This window comes from Daldinia decipiens (assembly GCF_022478715.1).
Source record: "Daldinia decipiens strain CBS 113046 unplaced genomic scaffold F4813scaffold_12, whole genome shotgun sequence".
NCBI lineage: Eukaryota > Fungi > Ascomycota > Sordariomycetes > Xylariales > Hypoxylaceae > Daldinia > Daldinia decipiens.
The window spans coordinates 758689-778430 of NW_026054555.1; the positions used below are offsets into that span (position 1 = coordinate 758689).

Consider the following 19742-nt stretch of genomic DNA (forward strand, 5'->3'; position numbering starts at 1 on the left):
GTGTTTTATGTCTTGGATTTAACCTCTTATTCTAAGACATTCATTGTTTTAATGACGTCAACCGCCCATTATGTGACAAGATAGAGCCTCCTTCATGTTTATCACACGAACACTCAAAAGACTAGCAACATGGTGCCCGGTCTTACAATATTCATATTTTCCAAGTACTATTCATTTATTGGCTATTTCACCAACGCAGAACTATGTACCTAAGGCACCTAGGGTACCTAAGTCAACCCTTCTAAGAATAGATTTAAGAATAGAAACCAAGAGATCAATTATAGATTACTAACCTAGTAAGTGGAGATTTTTTAGAAGACGTATCGTATTTTTAAATGAAGCAATGAAGAAAAAACTCTTAGTAAAATAACAGCCATTAAGTTCAAGACTAGGTGGTAGTCAGGTAGTTAAATAAGATAATAGGTAACGATTTAGACATGATAAAATATGTTATAAAAATCACGTCACATTCAATTGACAGATGGTTGGTAGGTAGGTACCTAGGTAGGTATTGCGAAACATGAAATCGCTACTGCCGGTGCTACCGTTGCTAAGCCACATCTAGTCGTAACGGGCCACGACGCTAATGATAAGGGTGAGGTGTAGATATGCACTTACCAGGACATTTCATCGGACATCTGCATTAAATCCGCAGAGTCGGAGCTAATGCCAAGAAACCATAAATCGAAAAAGGGGGGTGGGGGGTGTAGGTACATGTAAGTAAGAGGTAGGCACCATGTAGGCTTGAAACCGGAAGAGCCAAGACATTAATCACAAGCATCTAACCTAGGAACCATTGTTTCTATCTTTTTTTTTTTTTTTTTTTCATTAAACTTTCGAAGCTCTTGAAGGTGGCCTTGAGCCGCAATTCATCCCATCCACCTACGTACATCGGCCTACACCCTACAAACAAGCTTAAAACTCTATGAGATAGCTCAACTAGCTACATGCATCCCTTTCCCCTTCAGGGTTTCTCATGATACCTCTGAACCTGGCTAATTGCTCTTTCGAAATTTGCTGCATGCCTCTCCAAACCGTATCATTCTCCAGCTGGCTCCTGTAGTCCACAACCCCCGACGCGAACGAATTTCAACGAGTCGACATGGCAAACCGCAAGGTGCTCTCCTTCAAGAGAGCTATTATCTTAGCAGCATTCTTCCTGGTGGCATTCGTCCTGTTACGAAGATCACACGCCTCAGCTGACGAGCCCGAACCCTTCAGGAAACCTCCACCGAAGCCTGTAGACTCGAGCAGCGAACATGGGGCATCGCACGACCAGTCTACTCCTTCCTATACCCCGGATGGGCAATCCGACAAGCCAGTTCCTGCGCAGAAAGCTCTACAAGATATGTCTAAGATGTCCTTATACGACAAACTAGCATACCAATACCCATACGATGTCGAGACCAAGTTCCCAGCCTATATTTGGCAGACGTGGAAATGGACGCCTGCTAGTGGAGAATTTAACTTTAGAGATCAAGAAGCTTCGTGGTCGATGCAGCACCCAGGATTTGTCCACGAAGTCATCACCGATCAAGTCGCCGTACATTTATTAAGGCTGCTCTATGCTCCTATTCCCGAAGTGCTCGAAGCGTACAATGCGCTCCCCCAACCTGTTCTAAAAGCCGACTTCTTCCGTTACCTCATCCTTCTTGCCCGTGGTGGAATTTACTCCGACATCGACACGTTCGCTATCAGGAGTGCTTTAGAATGGATCCCAGAGTCCGTGCCGAAAGAAAGCATAGGACTGGTCATCGGCATCGAGGCGGATCCCGACCGACCCGACTGGAAAGACTGGTATAGCCGGCGCATTCAATTCTGCCAGTGGACTATCCAAGCGAAGCCGGGTCACCCGGTCTTACGCGATATCGTTTCGCGCATCACCCAGGAGACATTGAAGCGGAAGCGCGAAGGCACGTTTGTGTCAAGGGAAAAAAGCGTGGTAGAGTTTACCGGTCCTGCTGTCTGGACGGACGTAATTTTCGACTACTTCAACGACCCGCGTTACTTCGATATGAGCAATAGTCAGGGCAATGTTTCGTACGTAAACTTCACAGGGATCGAAAAACCGAAGAAGGTGGGCGATGTTGTGGTACTTCCCATTACAAGCTTCTCGCCCGGCGTTCAACAGATGGGAGCAAAGGACTATGACGATCCGATGGCATTCGTCAAACATGACTTCGAAGGTAAGGGTTTCCGCTCTACTTAGCCAGGTATCCTCTGTTGACATTCTTAGGTACCTGGAAGCCTGAGAGCGAACGGCATATTGGCGAGACTAACTAGGGGCTATTGATTGCGCCTTCTATACCCTAGGCCACCTCCAGGTTATCTTTTCGTCGTCTCCTAGGAAATCTGGCTCTCTAAATAGGTCTCCTCCAGCAAGCATAGGAACACATCAGCTTCCCGGTCTGATATCACGAACCCGGCAATCGTATACAGGATTTGTAACACTATTTTGCTACTTACGAAGTTCACGACCCGTCTCATGTGATAGCGTATACCGGTTTTCTTTTTCTCTACGGGGATGTTGAAACAGTCACTCATTACTAAGTCTCTGTTCAAAATTATATGAGGGGAAGCTGTCACATTGACTCGGATGAGAAATTTGCAAGTTTTCGCCCGACTGTTTTGTACCAACAGTCTATTGTTTTATTCCCGAAGATGGTGGCTGGCCGGCGCCGGGTGCGGATTTTTCGGCGGACACATGGAATAAATAGAATACATACGGTTGTCCTTTGGCGCAACAGAGAAGAAAAAGAAATGGACATTCGGGATGTCGCTCATCGGGGAGGACCAATTGTATATATACCTGTTATGCATGGATTTGGGCGTTTGGCGGATATTTAGTCTTGCTTTTCAGCAACAACATCGACCCCGTACCCTATGGACATCAATGATCTGATGGGGTTACTTTTACAAATTGCTTCTTTTGCATATTTCTCCTACATTATGTAGTATGTAGGTAATCGTGCATACAATTCCCGACCACGGTTTCGGCAAACCCAAAAGCCAATTTCTCCCCCGCTTCTCCTCATCGTCAGCCGCTTGAAACCCCCCACTTCCCCGGCACAATGACGATGTTACTAGTTCTACAGGGACTAGCTATGGCGGGTCCCCTCGAGTATATGTTGAACACCCGCTCTAGGCGTTTTACTGCTGCGAGATATCGGGTAGACAAACGTGGGCTACGGGAGTCCACGAGGCGTTGTTGTCCATCGTGCCACCGCCTCTTCCGATTCGAGACTCGCAAGGGACATGAATAAGCGGCTTTTGTTTTTGTGGAGGGAATCGAGGAACTTGAGATTTTGCTGGTGCTCACGAATTGCTCGTCTTGTTCCCACCCCCCCAGAGTTTGAGTTGAAATACTCGAGACAATATGAAGTCATCATTTCGACCGCTAAAGTCGAATGCCTTGCGTAGTTATACGTTAAGCCGTCGGGTTTTTCGGCATGGTTCTACTCGAGGACTAGCGATATCGGGGGCTTCACGCGGTTTGACAGGAAGCCGGTTGATGCAGCGGAGATGCATTGCTACATCTGACTTGAGTTATGTGGAGGGACCTCAAGAAGTAAGTCATTTTTTATCTGGTTGGGTGGCTCGTTATAGATCTTGAACGACTTGTCCGCTACGACATGCCATGTAGAGGGTGGTATCAATCACGATGGTCTTGCTTTAGAAGTTCCTCGCTCTACTTGAGCCTCGAGGGTTATATCTACCTAGGTAACCATATGAAAGCAAAATAGTATATGCTATTTTATACACCAATAGTTTCCTAGTAGCAATTATTTCATACTGATATTCGATAGCCGCCTTTGCTCACATGCACGATACCAGAGCATTTCTCAGAGATAGTCTCGCAATATGGCGATCGGCCAGCAGCCGTATTCCGGTCTCCAACAACCGCTGACATGAATCCGACATTAACTTCAACCAAGCCGGAGACTACGACTCTAACGTATGAGAATCTTGACACCCAGTCAAATATCCTCGCGCACTCGCTGCGGTCCCTTGGCGTAAAAAAGGGGGACCGTGTCGCCGTGAGCCTAGGGAACGTCACCGAGCACGCCGTGTTAACTTATGCCATCTTTAAGTTAGGCGCCGTTTTGGTTCCGCTAAACCCGACCTTCAACGCCTACCAACTCAGCGCCGCACTGTCCCGCCTTGGCGTCGAGGTCCTCGTTATCGCAGCTATTACGGACCTCTCTTATAAGCCCTGCCGTGGCCGTAGTAACTACGACCTCTTGTCCGCCCTTGTATCTGATCTAACTAGTAGTAAAGTCGAATCATCGACTGTCCCCACGCTCAAGTCCGTGGTGCTCGTAGATAACACGCCCGCTCACCCACTCGCCGGCTTTCCACTTATACAAGACCTCAGTGCACTAACCCCCTATTCCTCACTCCTCTTATCTTCCTCCTCATCTTCTTCCCTCTCCCGTTCGATAACACCAGACGCTCCGCTCGCCCCAGCGGAAATAATTAACATCCAATTCACATCAGGCACGACATCCATGCCAAAAGCCGCGATGCTAAACCACACTAACATTCTGAACAACGGCCGGCTAATCGCAACGCGCATGGGGCTTGATTCTAGTGACCGGATAGTGTGTCCGCCGCCGCTGTTCCATTGCTTCGGTTCCGTGCTGGGGTTTATGGCAACCGCAACTACGGGAGCTTGTATCACGTTCCCGAGTCCAGCGTTCGACCCTGGAGCCTCCCTGTGTGCCGCCGCAGAGTTGCGCGCTACGGGGTTCTATGGCGTGCCTACTATGTTCGCGGCCGAGTTCGAGCTCCTCGCCAACCCAGCTTTCGCCGCGCGCTTGCCACCGGGTGGCCTTAGCAACCTACGCAAGGGCATTGCGGCAGGCAGTTCGATTCCGGAGCCGCTAATGCGCGAGATAGGAGAGAAGCTGGGACTCAGAGATCTGGTTATCTGCTACGGCATGACGGAAACCAGCCCCGTAAGTTGCATGACGGCTCCCACGGACCCGGATGATCGGCGCACGAGTACCATAGGCCGCGCAATGCCACATACGACGCTTAAGATTGTCGCGCCGGGCGACCGGTCACAGATCGTGCCGCGCGGGCAGTGCGGCGAGTTAGCTGTGTCGGGATACCTACTCATGAAAGGGTACTGGAACGACGAGGCGCGAACGGGTGAGGACCTGATTCGGGATCAGGATGGTAGGCTGTGGATGTATAGCGGTGATGAGGCGCGCATGGATCGCGACGGGTTTGTCGAAATCACGGGCCGCATAAAGGATCTGATCATCAGAGGTGGTGAAAACATACACCCGCTCGAAGTCGAAATCGCACTAGTAGAACACCCGCGCGTGCGCGAGGCCAGCGTCGTGGGGGTGCCAGATACGCGGTACGGCGAAGTCGTCGGCGCATTCGTCGCAGTGCATGCGGGTGTCAGGACACTGGAAGACGGCGAGGTGGACGAGGGTAAAGGGGAAGCGTTGTCGAAGGACGAGGTGCGGGATTGGGTCCGGAGACAGCTTTCGGGTCATCTGGTGCCGAAATATGTATTTTGGACCGACGAGCTCCCTAAGACGGCTAGTGGGAAGATACAGAAGTTCAAGCTGAGGGATGCTGCGAAGGAATTACTCGGTATAGCGACGAAATAGATATATAAGTCTGGACTTGGAAGGCTAGCATTGCATAGATTAGGTAACTATAAGCGCGTTTTAAACATCTTCTATACCAAAGACAGGCCCTCTCCTTTTTCCTTTTATGGCATATGTTATATGCACCTAACTCTTCACCAAGACATTATTTAGTATGTCGCGATATTCAAAATAAGTATATTTTTCGCGAGTTGAAATGTCAACAGGGCGTGAATAGGCGAGGAGTATCCGCAAAAGGGGTATTGCAACAAAACGCCTTTAAACGAGGGTATTCCCAAAACCTTCCCCTATGCAATGGAGTCCAAAGGACCCTTTCCCCGGCCGCCCCCGAAAATAAAAAGATGGTATCTCTGAAAATCAAGGCTTTAAGCCTCCAGACACCGTACATGCCCTCATGCGAGTCGTTGAACTTATTATATAGGCCGTAGTTCGTAACCAATTTCTCCACCCCCCTATTCCTTCCCCTATTACATCATCTAAATTTACCGGGCTGTGATGCATGAAACCTTGGTAGATGATGTATCATTGCGTCGCAGCTTGTATTCCGCGAAGTCCTTCACGATCCCGTTCTGCCACGGAATAGTGCTTGGATTGTGAGGAACCTTTGTATCACTCGAATCGGAGCTTGCCAGGTATATCTAACTTCCCAGAATCTCAAACCCATCGCCTTCCTTTAACGAGATCGACGACCATCGCAAGAATTGTCTCCCGGGGCGGCTATGGCGTCTGTGAGTTGACCGCAGTGCTCATCGTCTGAGCCACCGACGTCAGGCCGGAACCCGCCATCGTGAATAGCGCGTTGCTCTTGGGGAGCAAGTTTGAGACTACGTTGACAACGCCGCCTTCGCCACCAACATAGATGGAGGCGTATCTAAGCAACAGGATAACGTTCCGTTCCGTGTAGAAGATGGCGGCGAAAGAGATGGCAGCGAACAGGAAGCAGAAAATGGTCCAGAAGACGGCCTTCTCTACAGGCGTATAGACGTACACGCCGTAGGTGACTTCGATACGGTACTTCTTGAGACTAGCCCAGCGGATGAGAGCTTCGATTATAGAGGGAGATGGGGACATTGCAGTGTATAATAATAGCTGTAGTAGCTATAGTAATGACGATGCCAATTTCAATTATTATAACGATGCCGAAGAGTTCTAAGGATCTCGGCTATAGTCTAGGTGACCCAGGAAAATAAAATGAAACAAAGAGCATACAAATCATGAAGAGGTAATATGTAAGCATTAATATAAAGCTTTTCGATATTTAGCTTGCATTCTCTTCGGCTATAGCACATATTAATAAACTATCGCCCGGACTGGCGCCGGTGACATCAGAAGAAATAGTCACAGCTGAGTGGATACACAGAAGACTTATACCAGGTATATAATGTACATAAGATAGGCACATGCATGTGTATGTGTGTAAGCAGTAGCATCTAATTCATGAAAATGGGATGGCGAATCGCAGATATGGATAAGTGGCGACCGCCGGATCGCTCGGGCTTCACGTCTCCCGTTCTTGTCTTACCTGTTGTTGCCATATGCGGCACCTACGTAGTGTATACGGATGCCAACGGCAAAGGCGGTCGTTGGCTCGCGCCGGGGGGTTTCTGAGAGATGGATACTCGCATGCTACGTGGATTGGTAGCCTTGCGGTTTCGATATATGAGGTCGTCAGGTGGACAAGATAGTGCAAGGACTTGACCACATTCATGTAATATAGGAGGATGTATGTATGTAAGATGGAAAGAGTTGAAAACGAAATAGGCAATGGGAGAAAGCAAGGGTCTATCGGAGTTCCGCATAGCGCCTAAAACTCGATCACCGGGTCGGCACTATCGGGTTGAGGCTCTTTTGTTTTCCTCTTATTCCCATTTCGTTTCCAACCTCGCTAGCGACGGCTGGCGACTTCGCTCGCCCTTCTCCTTATTTATGTCTTATTAATGTATCTTATGATGATCCAGGGATAGATAGCAGATCACACACAGCATAGAAAGTCTGATGAATTTTGATAAGCGACGATGCCGTGATATGCTGACATATGAAGCCGATGAGCTATGTAGCATTGGGGGCCGTCATTATCCCTTTACGAGAAACCATCAAAGTCTTCTTTCCTATTGTGGCGCGTCAGTCTTCCTGTATCAGGTTAGCATTTGAAGCTCGGGTCGTTAGGTTAGGCGTTAACGGTTTAGGCCGAGAATGTCAGACGCACAGGGCTGACAGCACAAGCTTTTGATGCCAACGAGTTGAGTTTAGTCTGCCAAGAGTGCCCCGGAAGGAATTCAAACCATGTATCTTTCCAGTCGCATACTGTACAAATATATCTGCATATGCACAATATCCCAGCCGGCAGATGGCCTACCCAAAGACTCGGAAAACTCGGATAGTCGTTCAGTCACGCCCACAACCCACGAGCCAACCACCGGCGAGCCGCGCTGAGGGTCGACAGCAAGAAAAGAAGCTTCTAGTTTTTAGACCCGCCGCGCCAGGTTCTTTTCCAGTCACGAGGGTCCGATTTTAAAAGGCTGTTTGTTACATACATAGAAAAAGAACTCATCGTACAATATGTACATACGAACTTGCTTACCATCGTGCGATGCTGTCGGAGCAAACGTCGCGGTTACCGATTTCTTCCGCGCTGGGCCTCGTCCGTCTAGCCTCCGGTAAGACCGGCTTTGGGATGCACCGTATGCTCCGAGTATATCCGACGAGGGAGGATTGAGAGTAAGAAAGTTGCAATGCCCCCAGATCGTATATAGAGTTAGGAGCTGGCTTTCTCCTGATTTAGCGATCGCAACTCTTAGCAGCGAGTCTTGCAGGTCGCCTCGTGCACATGGCAACTAACTCCCAACGAAGGTTTCCCGGTATCGCAAGGTCGCATTCTAGCGGCCCATGCCGTGTAGTGCCTATGGGGTAACACCGCATACGCCGATGATGCCTTTATTGTAACCTAGGTACCTAGGTAGCTCACTACCAATCTCAACCCTGGATACGCAGCAACATGCCCAATGATACTTGTTTGTCCGGATTCGTCGGATAGGGAAACAGTTAGATCGTGAGTATAGTTGTTGGATCGGTTGGTTGTCAATGAGAGTACCTATTTTTAGATCAATGCGTCTCTTCATGACAAGCCGACAAATTGAGACTTGGAGAAGATTCAATACACGATCTTTAAGGAATGATAGAAGTAACCACCTTCAAGTAATCAGGTATAGCACGATTGCACTATGTACCATAGTTAATTGGGACTTAAGTTGATAAATACCTAGGTAACCATAGTCTTGAAAGATTTCCATAGGGTCACGAATATTTTCGAGGGACTAAAATTATGTAGAGACAAAGACCTTGTTTGAAGAGAGTGGGTATTTTCAGTGGTAAATACAGAAGCCATCATAAATGCCCACTCGAAACCTGGCTGTTTATGTGGGTTATACGAGCTACATCTCTCAACAAGACTACGCAAGATGAACTATGATATGCGAAGTGATTCGCTGATTAATTTGTATTGATGATGCAACTCGCTCCGTCCGTTCGATCCGGGTTCAAATCGTACACATAGTAGACTATTTCCGCGGTTCGGAACCCCACCTGATGGTCACTCGGCGTCGTTGTCCCGGCTTCATCGCCTTAGGCAAACACTTCCAAGAGCAGCCTCGCATCGAGAAGGGGATTGCCCTCTCATCATCTCCCAAACCTACACAATCCACGGACATGTCATTTGCTTTCTCGTCGACATCAAGGCGAGAAATTTCCCACCACTCGATCCATTCGGTTAAGTGCACTGCGACTCGCCGTCCGCACACCGAGCAAGGAAGGTCACCAGAATTAGCGTTCTGCTCGCTTCGATCAGCAAGCCGATAAAGCAACTCCATGAAATGCGGAGGCGCGTTGGATGGAAGGTAGGACGGTAATTCTCGTAGCTGCCCAGATCGCAAACAAGACAGCAGAGCAAGTTCAAGTAGCGAAGGCACACGGCTTTGATCGCAGATGGAGGCAGACTGGTTTCGCCTGAGCCGCGGGAGCTCCGGAGATAGATAGAGATCCTCGGTTTGAATGACCTGGTATGGATGCTCTAGATTCTCATATATTGGACTATCTGCGGTAGTCGATTTTAAGTTGGGTAGTTTATATGTAGAGACCACGACCCCTCGGCTATCGCTAAATTGTACTGGTGTACGTGCGAGTGCAACAACTCCCCACAAAGAACCATGTAGTCTTTTACTAGCGAGCGCCTCAGGTTGGACGGAAGGGTCACATTGCTTGTCGAGCCAGAACCGTACCCTCCTGCCATCAGTTCGCACTAGCTCATCCTGAAATAACACGGCTTGCTCGTGCCTTACTTCGTTCCAAGTATCGTCGGTGACAAAATCCGATTCAAGACTGTCTGGCTGGTAAAAGGGGTTCGGGTGTATGTTCAAGATCTCAAGTTTGCTAGGAAACCTTAACAGATCTAATAATTCCCCTGGTAAAGACCGAAGACGTGTAAGAGATATATTTAGGGTTTGAAGGTTACGAAGCTTTCCAATACTAGGCGGGAGCTCAGTAATATTGGTATTTCGTAGAGTGAGAATAGTCAAATTCTCCAGATTGAAGATGGCCCCAGGAGCACGTGAAAGAGGGTTGTTGGATAAGTAAAGAGAAATAGACGGTTCCTTAGGCTGAAATGGAAAATCTTCAGCTATAGGGGGGACAGTATCGAGCATAGAAAGCTGCGATATAGTTGCATTGGAGATACTATCGATCTGGGAGGAGCTATAGCTAATTAGTGCCTGAGCATATTATATGGCGGCCTAGAATTTCTATACCGGCTTGCGGACGAAAAAACTACTTACGATAGGTCTATAGCTGTGCTTCCAGTATCTATAGCATCCTGTATTACCTGCCGAGCGATTGTTTCACTGGGGGAAATAGCTGGGACGGGCCGAATATGCCTAAGTTGCGGTAGTTTAGATGAAGCAGGCAAGTCCATTTCCGTAATTGCATCGTCATCTGCATCCACAGAAACGTCGCTCCCCATCCAGACTCCGCTGTCAAATTGTCGCTCAAAGGTTCTTTTTGCTTTTGGCAAAGGCCGTACAACCTCGGGAAACGTCAAATCAGACGAGGCGAGGTGCTGTTGAAACCATGAGCCGACATAGCGCTTTTTCCTATGTCTTCCCTGGGTATAATTCTCCACATGAGGATCATCATCGCTGGAGAAAACAGCCGGGTCGCTTGAGTTAGCATATACTGGTGGCGCAAGCGATTGGTCGCGAGCGCGTTTTCGCGTATTAGTGAAAGTCTGGGTGTGAGAGTCCCAAGACACTGCGGGGAGCTTAGGCAGGGTAGGCTCTTCGTCGTCCATAATTGCGATGAGGTGATCAATACTGTATACTAGAGAATGAATGACCTGGATTGCAAGGCGACAATGAAATTTGGTCCTCCAAGAATAGGTGAATTTGATTCATTCAAATAAGAATTCAACTTTCAGTTGGAGTAAATATTAGCGAGATGCTTCCATGGTCAAGTACCTAACGTAAAGTAGGCGCGTCACGTCACGTCAAGTGCGTGAAGACCCACCTTCCTTAACTAGCAAGCGCGGCTCTGCGATCGCGGACCTAAAGCCCCTGTACCTGTATGTATGTATTGTACATGCAACCCGATGTCCCAAGGTTCTGGTTCAATTAAATTCGATTCGCTGGCAGCTTTCTGTTCAAAACCCCCTTCTGTCGAATCCAACTTAACATCCATCCGTTATGCATGTTTTGGCTGGGTTTATCCAGAAATAACTCGATGGATAAGATGCTTAGGATCGCTAATCTGTACTCCACTAGTCCATCTCGCCTCCATTATCAAGGGTTTAAAATGGGGATATATCGGACTGGCTACCACTTCCCAGGTCAACAACAGAGCTACTCCTGCAAATCATTTTCATCGTAAGTTGTGTATTATGTGTCTCCAAAGTCGGACACGCATTAACTCGGTTGACATTCGCAATGCGAGAGCGACATGACCGCACATACGAGGTATACTCTCAATCCCAATCATCATCGTCGTCGTCGTTAGCGGTTGCGTGTGTTAGATTTCCACTCTTGATCCCCTTTCCCATTAGTTGCTCTTCCTTTGCATCCTCTGCATCTCTCTTCCTTTTTACTACTCTCATGTCTTTCTCACCCACCGCGCCCACCTCGACTAGCAAGTTGTCGATGTCTAACATGCTTATTCGCACACCGCCCATCGTGACAAGAGTGACTATTTGCTTCACAATATCACCATTCCTATACACCAGAATGGTTGGGCAGTTGCGATCTGGATAATTTTCGATTGCCTTGTCCGCCCGTATTTCGCAGAACTTAATATCGCCGTATTCTTTCGCTGCTTGCACCCAAAGCTCTGATAAAACCCTCGATTCGATATTGGTACCAAGTGAAGATGTGAGGTTGACAAACACAGGCCCCTTGTGTGAGGCTTCTGTTACCTCGCGCGAATACTCCGGTTTTGACAGCGGATAGACTGTGCCGTGTATTGACTTCTTAGTCAAACTATTTAACTCTTGCATTCGCTTCTGTCGGTACTGCTCTAGAAAAGCATCGTCTTCTTCATCTTCCAGCGCGTCAAGCTCATCGAGCTCTTTCCCCTCTAACCTATTCTCATGCGCTATTCGGTGGGCCTCGAATAAAGCTTCTTCTATCATAGGTGTGGGGGAGGGAGGCTTTTCGGGTATGATGCCGTGTTTACGGAGTATATCATTCCTATCGCAGTTTATGAGATGGGAACTTAGGTTCTGGGGGGTTTGTTCTGAATAGGACATACCATTCAGTATCCGCATTTGGGTCGTCAATAGGAACAGCTATTCGCTGTTCTGTTGGAGCGGCCATCTTGATTGAATTTATATAGTCGTGGATGATGCGAGGGTAGAGTGAAGGAAAGCCACAGAAAGCCACAGAAAGCCTATAATTTAGGTACATACAGTAAAGGACGATGAGGATATCTTCGGGTTATATTAATATGGAAACTAAAATTTAAAGGATGCCTGATGTTGCGTTACGTACCTAGGTACCTAAGGTAGCCAACATGACCTAAGCAATAACCCCTCCAAGTGGAGGCCTTGCTACATAGATGACGAAATAGCCCAACCTCAGCTGGCAGCTGGCTGAAAGCTCTGCCAGGTGTTTCACTCGGTAGTCTCGGGTTTCGGATCAGTGTTTCCAGCTCGGCAGGCTCCCAGCAATAAAAGTGGATTGTTAAAAAGCCCTAGCCCTCCTCAGCACTAAGCCTGATTCAGCTAAACTAGAATGGTCTTAGTTAGTTTCGCCTCCTGCCCACCAGAACCAGTCCGCCGAATCGAAATCCAGCTCTCCAAAATTTACCAAGCGAATTTTTATTCTAGGACACACACGACCTTCCCCTCAATCTCTTAACTACCTCAACCATCGTTGTTCGCAAGCACAGCCAAAATCTGCCATCAACTCCATCTTCAGATTTCGCCAGCCGATATTTCGCTTGCCGACCCAACAACCAAGATACTTCTTGTAATAGTCAGACAAGATGGTAAGTCTAAATGAATCTTGCTTTTGTTTACGTTCTCCATCATGTTGTCGACCGATCTCCGCGATTTTCGATCTATCAATCATCGACGCTTCTACGACAATGTCAACACCAACATCGGCAAAGGTGTTGACTTACATCTAAACACGATGTTTACAATGAGTGTTACAATTGATGAGATGCTCGAGACGGTCTAAACACAACTTTGATGTGCGGGTGGATGTTTGGTTTGCACTCGCAAATGGTACTGATGCTAACAAATTTTTTTTCAAGGTTCTCGCCGTTGATCTTCTCAACCCTAGCCCGGCTGCTGAGGCCAAGAAGCACAAGTTAAAGGTATGATACCAATGTAAATTTCAATATCATACAACACTAATATCATTGAATAGACCTTGGTGCCCAGCCCCCGATCCTTCTTCATGGACGTCAAGTGCCCCGGCTGCTTCACAATCACCACCGTGTTCTCCCACGCCCAGACCGTCGTTATCTGCCAAGGCTGCACTACTGTCCTTTGCCAACCTACTGGTGGTAAGGCTCGATTGACTGAGGGCTGCTCTTTCCGAAGAAAGTAGACGGTTTCGTCTCGCGTTTTCTTCGTTCTTGGGCATGGGTTACGACTTCATGGGTATAGTTCGGATATCTGCAAGGTACTCGACGGAATGGGCGCATGAAAAAAAAAACTTGGCATATTGTCTGCCGGACATATTCGACTTCTACGAACCTCTACGTCTTTGCAGATAGACGACGGATACCAAGAACCTTAATACAAAAGGGGCGTTTGGGGTCCTGATATCTTGCATCATCCGTTTCGCTACGAATGATTTTTCCTCGTTTTCTCGCCTTGTGTATTACGAAGTCGTCACCTTCAGACATAAGCAGGATGGTTAATTCTGCATGGGTGGATAGCTGGAAATGGCTTTCCACATGAGCATCTCCTGAGGCCTATTTCTGCCAGCGTAGGTCTCTAGATGTGAGGACGTGGAACGTTGATTGAGGATCGCTACACACCCAGCCGTAGTGATTGTTTTCACTGCATTAGGCGAATTCACATGGTTCCACTAACGTTTTTGACTTTTTGCCCACCGTGACGACCGATGTCCATTGCTTCTCTAGGTCTTCCATGACTGAAATTTTACAATGTAGATCTCAACTACACGAACCGATCGCGTTTGAAGTGAAGTCGTATCCTCTACACTTATAGTAGGAATTTTAATAGGACAAATTATACTACCGTAAGAGGAGTAACTACCCAATTTGCAGTGTTCTATAGGGATCGCTAGGCATGTAGAATACGTAGGTACTTGGATTCATTATCCATCCAGTGAATTATGATCATTCAATGACTTATGATAGTATGAATTATGCCGTCAGATAGATTAGGATATTGTAGTACGTGTTACACTCATGCTATGCTATCAGTCATTTTGTCCGGATTAAGGCCAAACCAGGCCAGGGACGAGATGCTACTATTTCTCCGGCCATATAATACTCAATGAAGCTATGAATATCGTAGAATTGGATATTAACGCCTCAAATTAGTAAGCGCGGTAGAACTGGAACCGTTCATGAAGATCTACCTAACTTCTAACCTACATGTATGGATTACCTAATGTATGTATGTAGGTACATAGGTACTTGGGTACTTAAACGTAAGCCTAATGCCATGGAAGGCTTCCATTAGTGTAAACGCGTCAAAACACGCTTCGGAAAGTGCCAATTACGCGCATCGTGCAGCCCCCCCCCCCCCCCCCCACTTCCAACTTTAGCTATGTATCGTCTGATCAACCCCAGATTATCCAACCTCTTTTATAATTTCCCTTTTTTCCATCTTCGTAATACAGAAGACGAAACCATCGATATCCAACAAAACATGCTTCCTTAATTTCACTGCCAATACCATAGGTAACTCTAGACTTGGAACCTTCACTTCTAAATATTCAATTCCCCCTTGCCCTTTCTTGGCTACAGCTATTGGAGCTTGGAAAGCTCACATTGCGTCATCACGATAATTTGAACCGCGAGAACCAGATCCCCGGAATTCCTTGTTATCAGATCTGAGGCGTCCTATATTTGGTCCAAGTGGGCCTTATTCGCATACAACACATAATACCTATCCACTCATCCCTCACAGCCATGTCGGCCCCGCGAACAAAGCGTCAATTCGCAGGCGCAGCAAGTGATCCCGCCCAACGACAGATTACCTCGTTCTTCGCCTCGCAACATCCCGATACTTCCTCCGCTAATTATACTAACGCGCGGGCGCACAATACCTCTGATCCTGCTAGCCCCTCTCTTCCTGCGACGGTGCAAGCGAACCTCCTCTCGGTGGGCATGCGAGTGCGCAAGTCGGTCCCCGAAGGCTACAAGACAGGAAGTTACAGTGCTTTTACGCTCTGGGACGAGAACAACAGCGTTTCTACGGCGACGATGGGCGAGGGACGATCGCGCGCTAATGCCATTTCGACACCGCGTGAGCTCCTTCCCTTCTGTGGGATCAATAAAGTCGGCGGTCTAGGAACACAACCGGAGAACACCCAATCATTTTCTCCTGCCGCAGCCTACCAGCCGTTACTCAGCCTCAACGGTGTACCTCTCGAGGAGATGATGGACGAGGATGTTCCCGGCCTGACAAGCAGTCAGGACTCCATCGAGAGTACCGGATCAAGAATCTCTTCTACGCGAACTCGCAAGCGTTCTTATACCGAGGACGAAGACGAGGCGCCCCAGACCCCGGGTCGTCTCAATATCGATTTCAACCCATGTGTCTGGGGCGATAGGTTTGATGGCGAGATCAGCCCACGGAGCGTGGTGCCCATCGGCTGGGGTGCGAGTAACGGCCGCGTCATGGCAACGCCACGGAAGACCAAGTTTCGGGGAAGCAAGCTATCAGCGCACGCCCTAGGTCAAGACAACGTCAGGGTGGTAGGAAGTGCCGACGGCACCGACTTCGAAGAGGCGGATTTCCTAGTTGGGACATCCGACCTGGGATACAGAGGTGGTTCACGAGGTTGGGAGGTCGAGATGAGCGATGTTTAAGTGTGAATGATACGAATCGTCTTTACCGCGCATTTGATAACAATAAGATACCCAGAAGAAGAACAGAGCAAGGCACGAGAAGGAACGCAGGAAATGAGATGATGAAGACGGTCAAGTTGGAGCTGTTGTATTATTTCGGATTGTTATTGGCGGGCCGGCGTTTTTAGCGAAGACTGCATTGGTTAATGGATTACCTGGTATTGAGGAATTTTGCTCGCGTCATACGCGAGTTGTGTTATGCTGCGTCACATTGCATACAATTATGTATCATATTGAGGACGATACCTAGAGGAAAGGGGTGGAATACACACGGGGAAACCAGTGCGTCATAGTCGAAGGTGCATTAGCCTATCTCCATAGGAGAGAATAAGGTAGTTTGTAGCATCACATGAAGAATTGTTACAACGTCGACAGACTCTATACTCATAACTAGTACATATGCACAGTATATTAAGAATTACTAAGCTTGTATTTATTATCTAGTTAAGAGGTAACTATAACTACCCTATACCTTCAACTACAAAACATACGAGCGAATAGAGCAGTCTGATCATATATCTACGTGCAAGGCACCACACGTGTTTTCACCTACTCGACCTGAATCCCTCCAAACGGATCCCGGAACTCCAAAAGGTCGCGCTGTCCGTAGAACTCACCGGCTACAGTAAGGATCATATTTAGGGTAGCGCGCTCGTTGGCCTTGGCTCTGCGAAACTGCTCTGTCTTCGCTTCCTCCTCTTCTGCCGCGAGGGCAAGAAAGGCCTCCTCTTCTAGCGTTGTAACAGGCAATTCTTCCGCCGGGGTATCACCGTTCTCGGCCGCGGTGCTGTTAAGCTGTTCGAGCAATCGGGCCTTGGCCCTCTCTATGTCAGCCGTGGGGTCTGTTTGCTGCTGGGGTGCGTCGGATACTTCCCCGTCCTCCTCCTCTTGTGAATCTATCTCCATCTCGACGTCTGATAGCTCCGTTTTTATTTTTTCAGACGGTACCTCGGTTCCGACAGGTTCTTTTGCATTGGGAGCATTCGTATCCGTATCAGATTCAATTTTGATTGTGCCGTTGAAAGGCGCAAGTTTGGGCACCCTACCACCCGGGGGCTGGCCGGGACCACGATGGTGAGGTTCGGGATCGTTGACATCGGTGTCGATATCCTCGTAGTCACAGCATTCACCTTGGCTCGTCTCATCGATGCCTTCGTCGACATCAACTTCGCCTTGGCTTTCGGCGTTACTGTCACCGACATCGTAGTGTTCCTTTAGGACTTCCATCTCAGCCAAACTAACCATAAGCAGGACTGCCCTCTTGCCCAACTCGCGTATCCAGCCAATCTCTTGGTAGTCGAGTTCGCCTCTCTCGGGAAGACGTGCGAGTAGCGCCCATATCCACCTGCTTGTTCGTTCACGGAGCTCCTGGTTCTTACGTAAGAACTTGCCACCAAGGATAATGCGCAGCAGGCGGACAACGCCGTCTTTATGCATCCCGGCGATCTGGGCAGGCAATGGGTCCGTACCCCGGAGCCGGCCAGACCACTTCGCAAATGTATCGGATTTAGGTCCGAACTCGCCCACTTCGGTTGGGTTCGACCTGGGGAGAGAATATAACAAATGATTCGGCGGCTCTGCTTGTAAGACCTCGCGCAGAGCTAGGAACTGGTTTGTGAGAGATAGAAAATACGCCTCGTAGATCTCGTCGGAATTGCTGTTGCGCGGGCCGCCTTCGCTTGATTCATAATCGCTCGCATCGTCATATCCTAGCTCTGGGTCCTCTTTCTCTCCTCCCTCCTCACCATCATAATCCTCGTCATAATATTCATCCTCATCTCCGTCTTCATCTTCGTCCTCATCCTCATCTTTGTCAAAGTAGCCCGGTGGGTACGCGGTATAGGCCCCATCATGATAGAATCCTCTAAAATCGCCTCGGCCGTCTTTATATATGCTGCGGTCAATGGGTTCCTCATTTTCGTCTTGTTGGTCTTCTTGATCGTCTGTGGACTGTTGTAAAGCCTTGGGTGGTTGCGGACCAGCCTTACTGGCGACCATCACATGTGGGATTGCGGATGCTTGCACTCTATACTCACCATATCAGTATTGATCACCTAAAGAAAGCCAAGATTCCGGTTTAGCTTTGAGAGTCTGGAGATGGATGTAGTAGAGATAATCTTACCGCACAGACTTAAGGTACGCCAGCGCCTCAGCATCATCTTCGCAGTCCAAGTCGCTATCCTCGGGAGGTACAGTTGTCAAGCACTCGGAGTCACCAAACACTGATCGCTGGCCGTAAGTTGAACTCAGAAGAACGGTTGATCGTACAGAGTTGGAAAATCGTTTACGGCGAAGTTTTCTAGGCAGCTCCTCGCTGTCATTTTCAGCAGTGCGCTTCGATCCCATGACGGCCACCAGCTTGATTCAGAATGAACGCGTACAGGTTGGGTTGGGTTGGATTGTTTGAAGATGAATTATATGTGATGAGAATTGGAAGAAGTCTGACGGATGGGAATGAAAATGGAAATGGAAATGGAAATGGGAATGTTTAAAGTCGAACAAATAATTGCATACGGAATACTTTTAAGGTTAAATGGATGGGTTAGGTGGTACCTTAGGTATCTAGTAGCTCAATAGCGCCCCGCTATTTGTGCCCACTATTTAAGCTTCAGCGCAGAAAACCGTAAATTGTCTGATTTGATAACATCAGGTTAGTGTGGTATAAATCTAATTCATTCATAAAAGTCAAGGGCACGTTTAAATACTAGCGTTTTGACAATGCTTAATGCTTTAAAAGAAGCTTTTAGCATTATAATAAGAGGGATGTCTGATATACGTAAGCGATTAGTCCATTTTATTCTTCATGGCTACCATTTGGCCTTCCCCTATGTTTATTAAAGGCATTCTATTATAACACGAGATTGAGATATTGATATATACTTGAAACCAAGTGCCGAAGATTAGAGTCAAGGTTGGTATTAAGCTGTATGTTGGTCTTAGGAAAGTGTCATTCCAAAAGTACCTACCTCCATGGGTCGTTAGTTAAGGCATAGGCAAAGTTGGTGGAAGAAATAATGCCTGCTTTTACAGCTCATACATAGCCATTGGCATGTTATGTTGGTAGCATACTACGTATACGGCTTATAACCTAATACTATATTCTAAATTGACTTGGGGACGTCGGGAGGTTTAGCCTTTAGCATATGATATTAGTATGAGCAAATCTGGATACGTATCGGTCAATCCTATACCATCTGGTTGGCGAGGCTATGAGATTACTAGGAATACTTTCCCTCCTGTAAAACTTCATAGCAGGGATCAACTGGCCCCCAACATAACCTAGTTGCAGTACATTAAGCCTTCGATATCCATAGAGGCTATAGTTCCACTTGCCTAGAATATCAGTATGCTATATACATACTCTTATCTCCCATGCATTCACTAGTTCTAATTAACGGCTTCACATCACATTCAAGTCGTAGCTAGCCACTACCTTACCTTGTGATGTAAGGGTTATCACACCATGCTTCTAAGTGGTGTCAAGAGCCTATCTTTCCAACGAGGAATTCAAAATAATAC

At 47.7% G+C, this 19742-nt stretch overlaps 8 protein-coding genes across 8 annotated transcripts; 4 read left to right on the forward strand and 4 right to left on the reverse strand.

Annotated features, from left to right (window-relative positions):
- Positions 1-1016: 1016 nt before the first annotated feature.
- Positions 1017-2426, forward strand: F4813DRAFT_44806 (glycosyltransferase family 32 protein). Its single transcript, XM_049248502.1, has 2 exons — positions 1017-2186; positions 2237-2426. The coding sequence occupies exons 1-2, from the start codon at positions 1103-1105 to the stop codon at positions 2281-2283; spliced, it is 1131 nt and encodes a 376-aa protein (XP_049100764.1). The 5' UTR covers positions 1017-1102; the 3' UTR covers positions 2284-2426.
- A 686-nt stretch (positions 2427-3112) lies between these two features.
- F4813DRAFT_44808 (acetyl-CoA synthetase-like protein) lies at positions 3113-5727 on the forward strand. The gene is made up of 2 exons (XM_049248503.1): positions 3113-3568; positions 3807-5727. The coding sequence occupies exons 1-2, from the start codon at positions 3377-3379 to the stop codon at positions 5625-5627; spliced, it is 2013 nt and encodes a 670-aa protein (XP_049100765.1). The 5' UTR covers positions 3113-3376; the 3' UTR covers positions 5628-5727.
- F4813DRAFT_356303 (uncharacterized protein) lies at positions 5711-6963 on the reverse strand. Its single transcript, XM_049242972.1, has one exon. It carries the CDS (start codon positions 6696-6698, stop codon positions 6345-6347), a length of 354 nt encoding a protein of 117 aa, XP_049100766.1. The 5' UTR covers positions 6699-6963; the 3' UTR covers positions 5711-6344.
- Positions 6964-8965: 2002 nt separating this feature from the next.
- F4813DRAFT_44854 (uncharacterized protein) lies at positions 8966-11103 on the reverse strand. Its single transcript, XM_049248504.1, has 2 exons — positions 10454-11103; positions 8966-10373 (listed from the first exon to the last, which is right to left on the reverse strand). The coding sequence occupies exons 1-2, from the start codon at positions 10963-10965 to the stop codon at positions 9185-9187; spliced, it is 1701 nt and encodes a 566-aa protein (XP_049100767.1). The 5' UTR covers positions 10966-11103; the 3' UTR covers positions 8966-9184.
- Positions 11104-11634: 531 nt separating this feature from the next.
- F4813DRAFT_380273 (thioredoxin-like protein) lies at positions 11635-12478 on the reverse strand (the record flags this gene model as incomplete). Its single annotated transcript, XM_049245549.1, has 2 exons — positions 11635-12352; positions 12414-12478. The coding sequence occupies 2 exons, from the start codon at positions 12476-12478 to the stop codon at positions 11635-11637; spliced, it is 783 nt and encodes a 260-aa protein (XP_049100768.1).
- A 714-nt stretch (positions 12479-13192) lies between these two features.
- Positions 13193-13720, forward strand: F4813DRAFT_388569 (ribosomal protein S27-domain-containing protein; the record flags this gene model as incomplete). Its single annotated transcript, XM_049246714.1, has 3 exons — positions 13193-13339; positions 13422-13484; positions 13538-13720. The coding sequence occupies 3 exons, from the start codon at positions 13193-13195 to the stop codon at positions 13718-13720; spliced, it is 393 nt and encodes a 130-aa protein (XP_049100769.1).
- A 1193-nt stretch (positions 13721-14913) lies between these two features.
- Positions 14914-16625, forward strand: F4813DRAFT_356309 (ribonucleotide reductase inhibitor-domain-containing protein). Its single transcript, XM_049242973.1, has one exon. The coding sequence runs from the start codon at positions 15282-15284 to the stop codon at positions 16182-16184; it is 903 nt and encodes a 300-aa protein (XP_049100770.1). The 5' UTR covers positions 14914-15281; the 3' UTR covers positions 16185-16625.
- A 9-nt stretch (positions 16626-16634) lies between these two features.
- On the reverse strand, positions 16635-18803 carry F4813DRAFT_356312 (uncharacterized protein). The gene is made up of 2 exons (XM_049242974.1): positions 18346-18803; positions 16635-18277 (listed from the first exon to the last, which is right to left on the reverse strand). The coding sequence occupies exon 2, from the start codon at positions 18219-18221 to the stop codon at positions 16773-16775; it is 1449 nt and encodes a 482-aa protein (XP_049100771.1). The 5' UTR covers positions 18222-18277; positions 18346-18803; the 3' UTR covers positions 16635-16772.
- Positions 18804-19742: the final 939 nt, after the last annotated feature.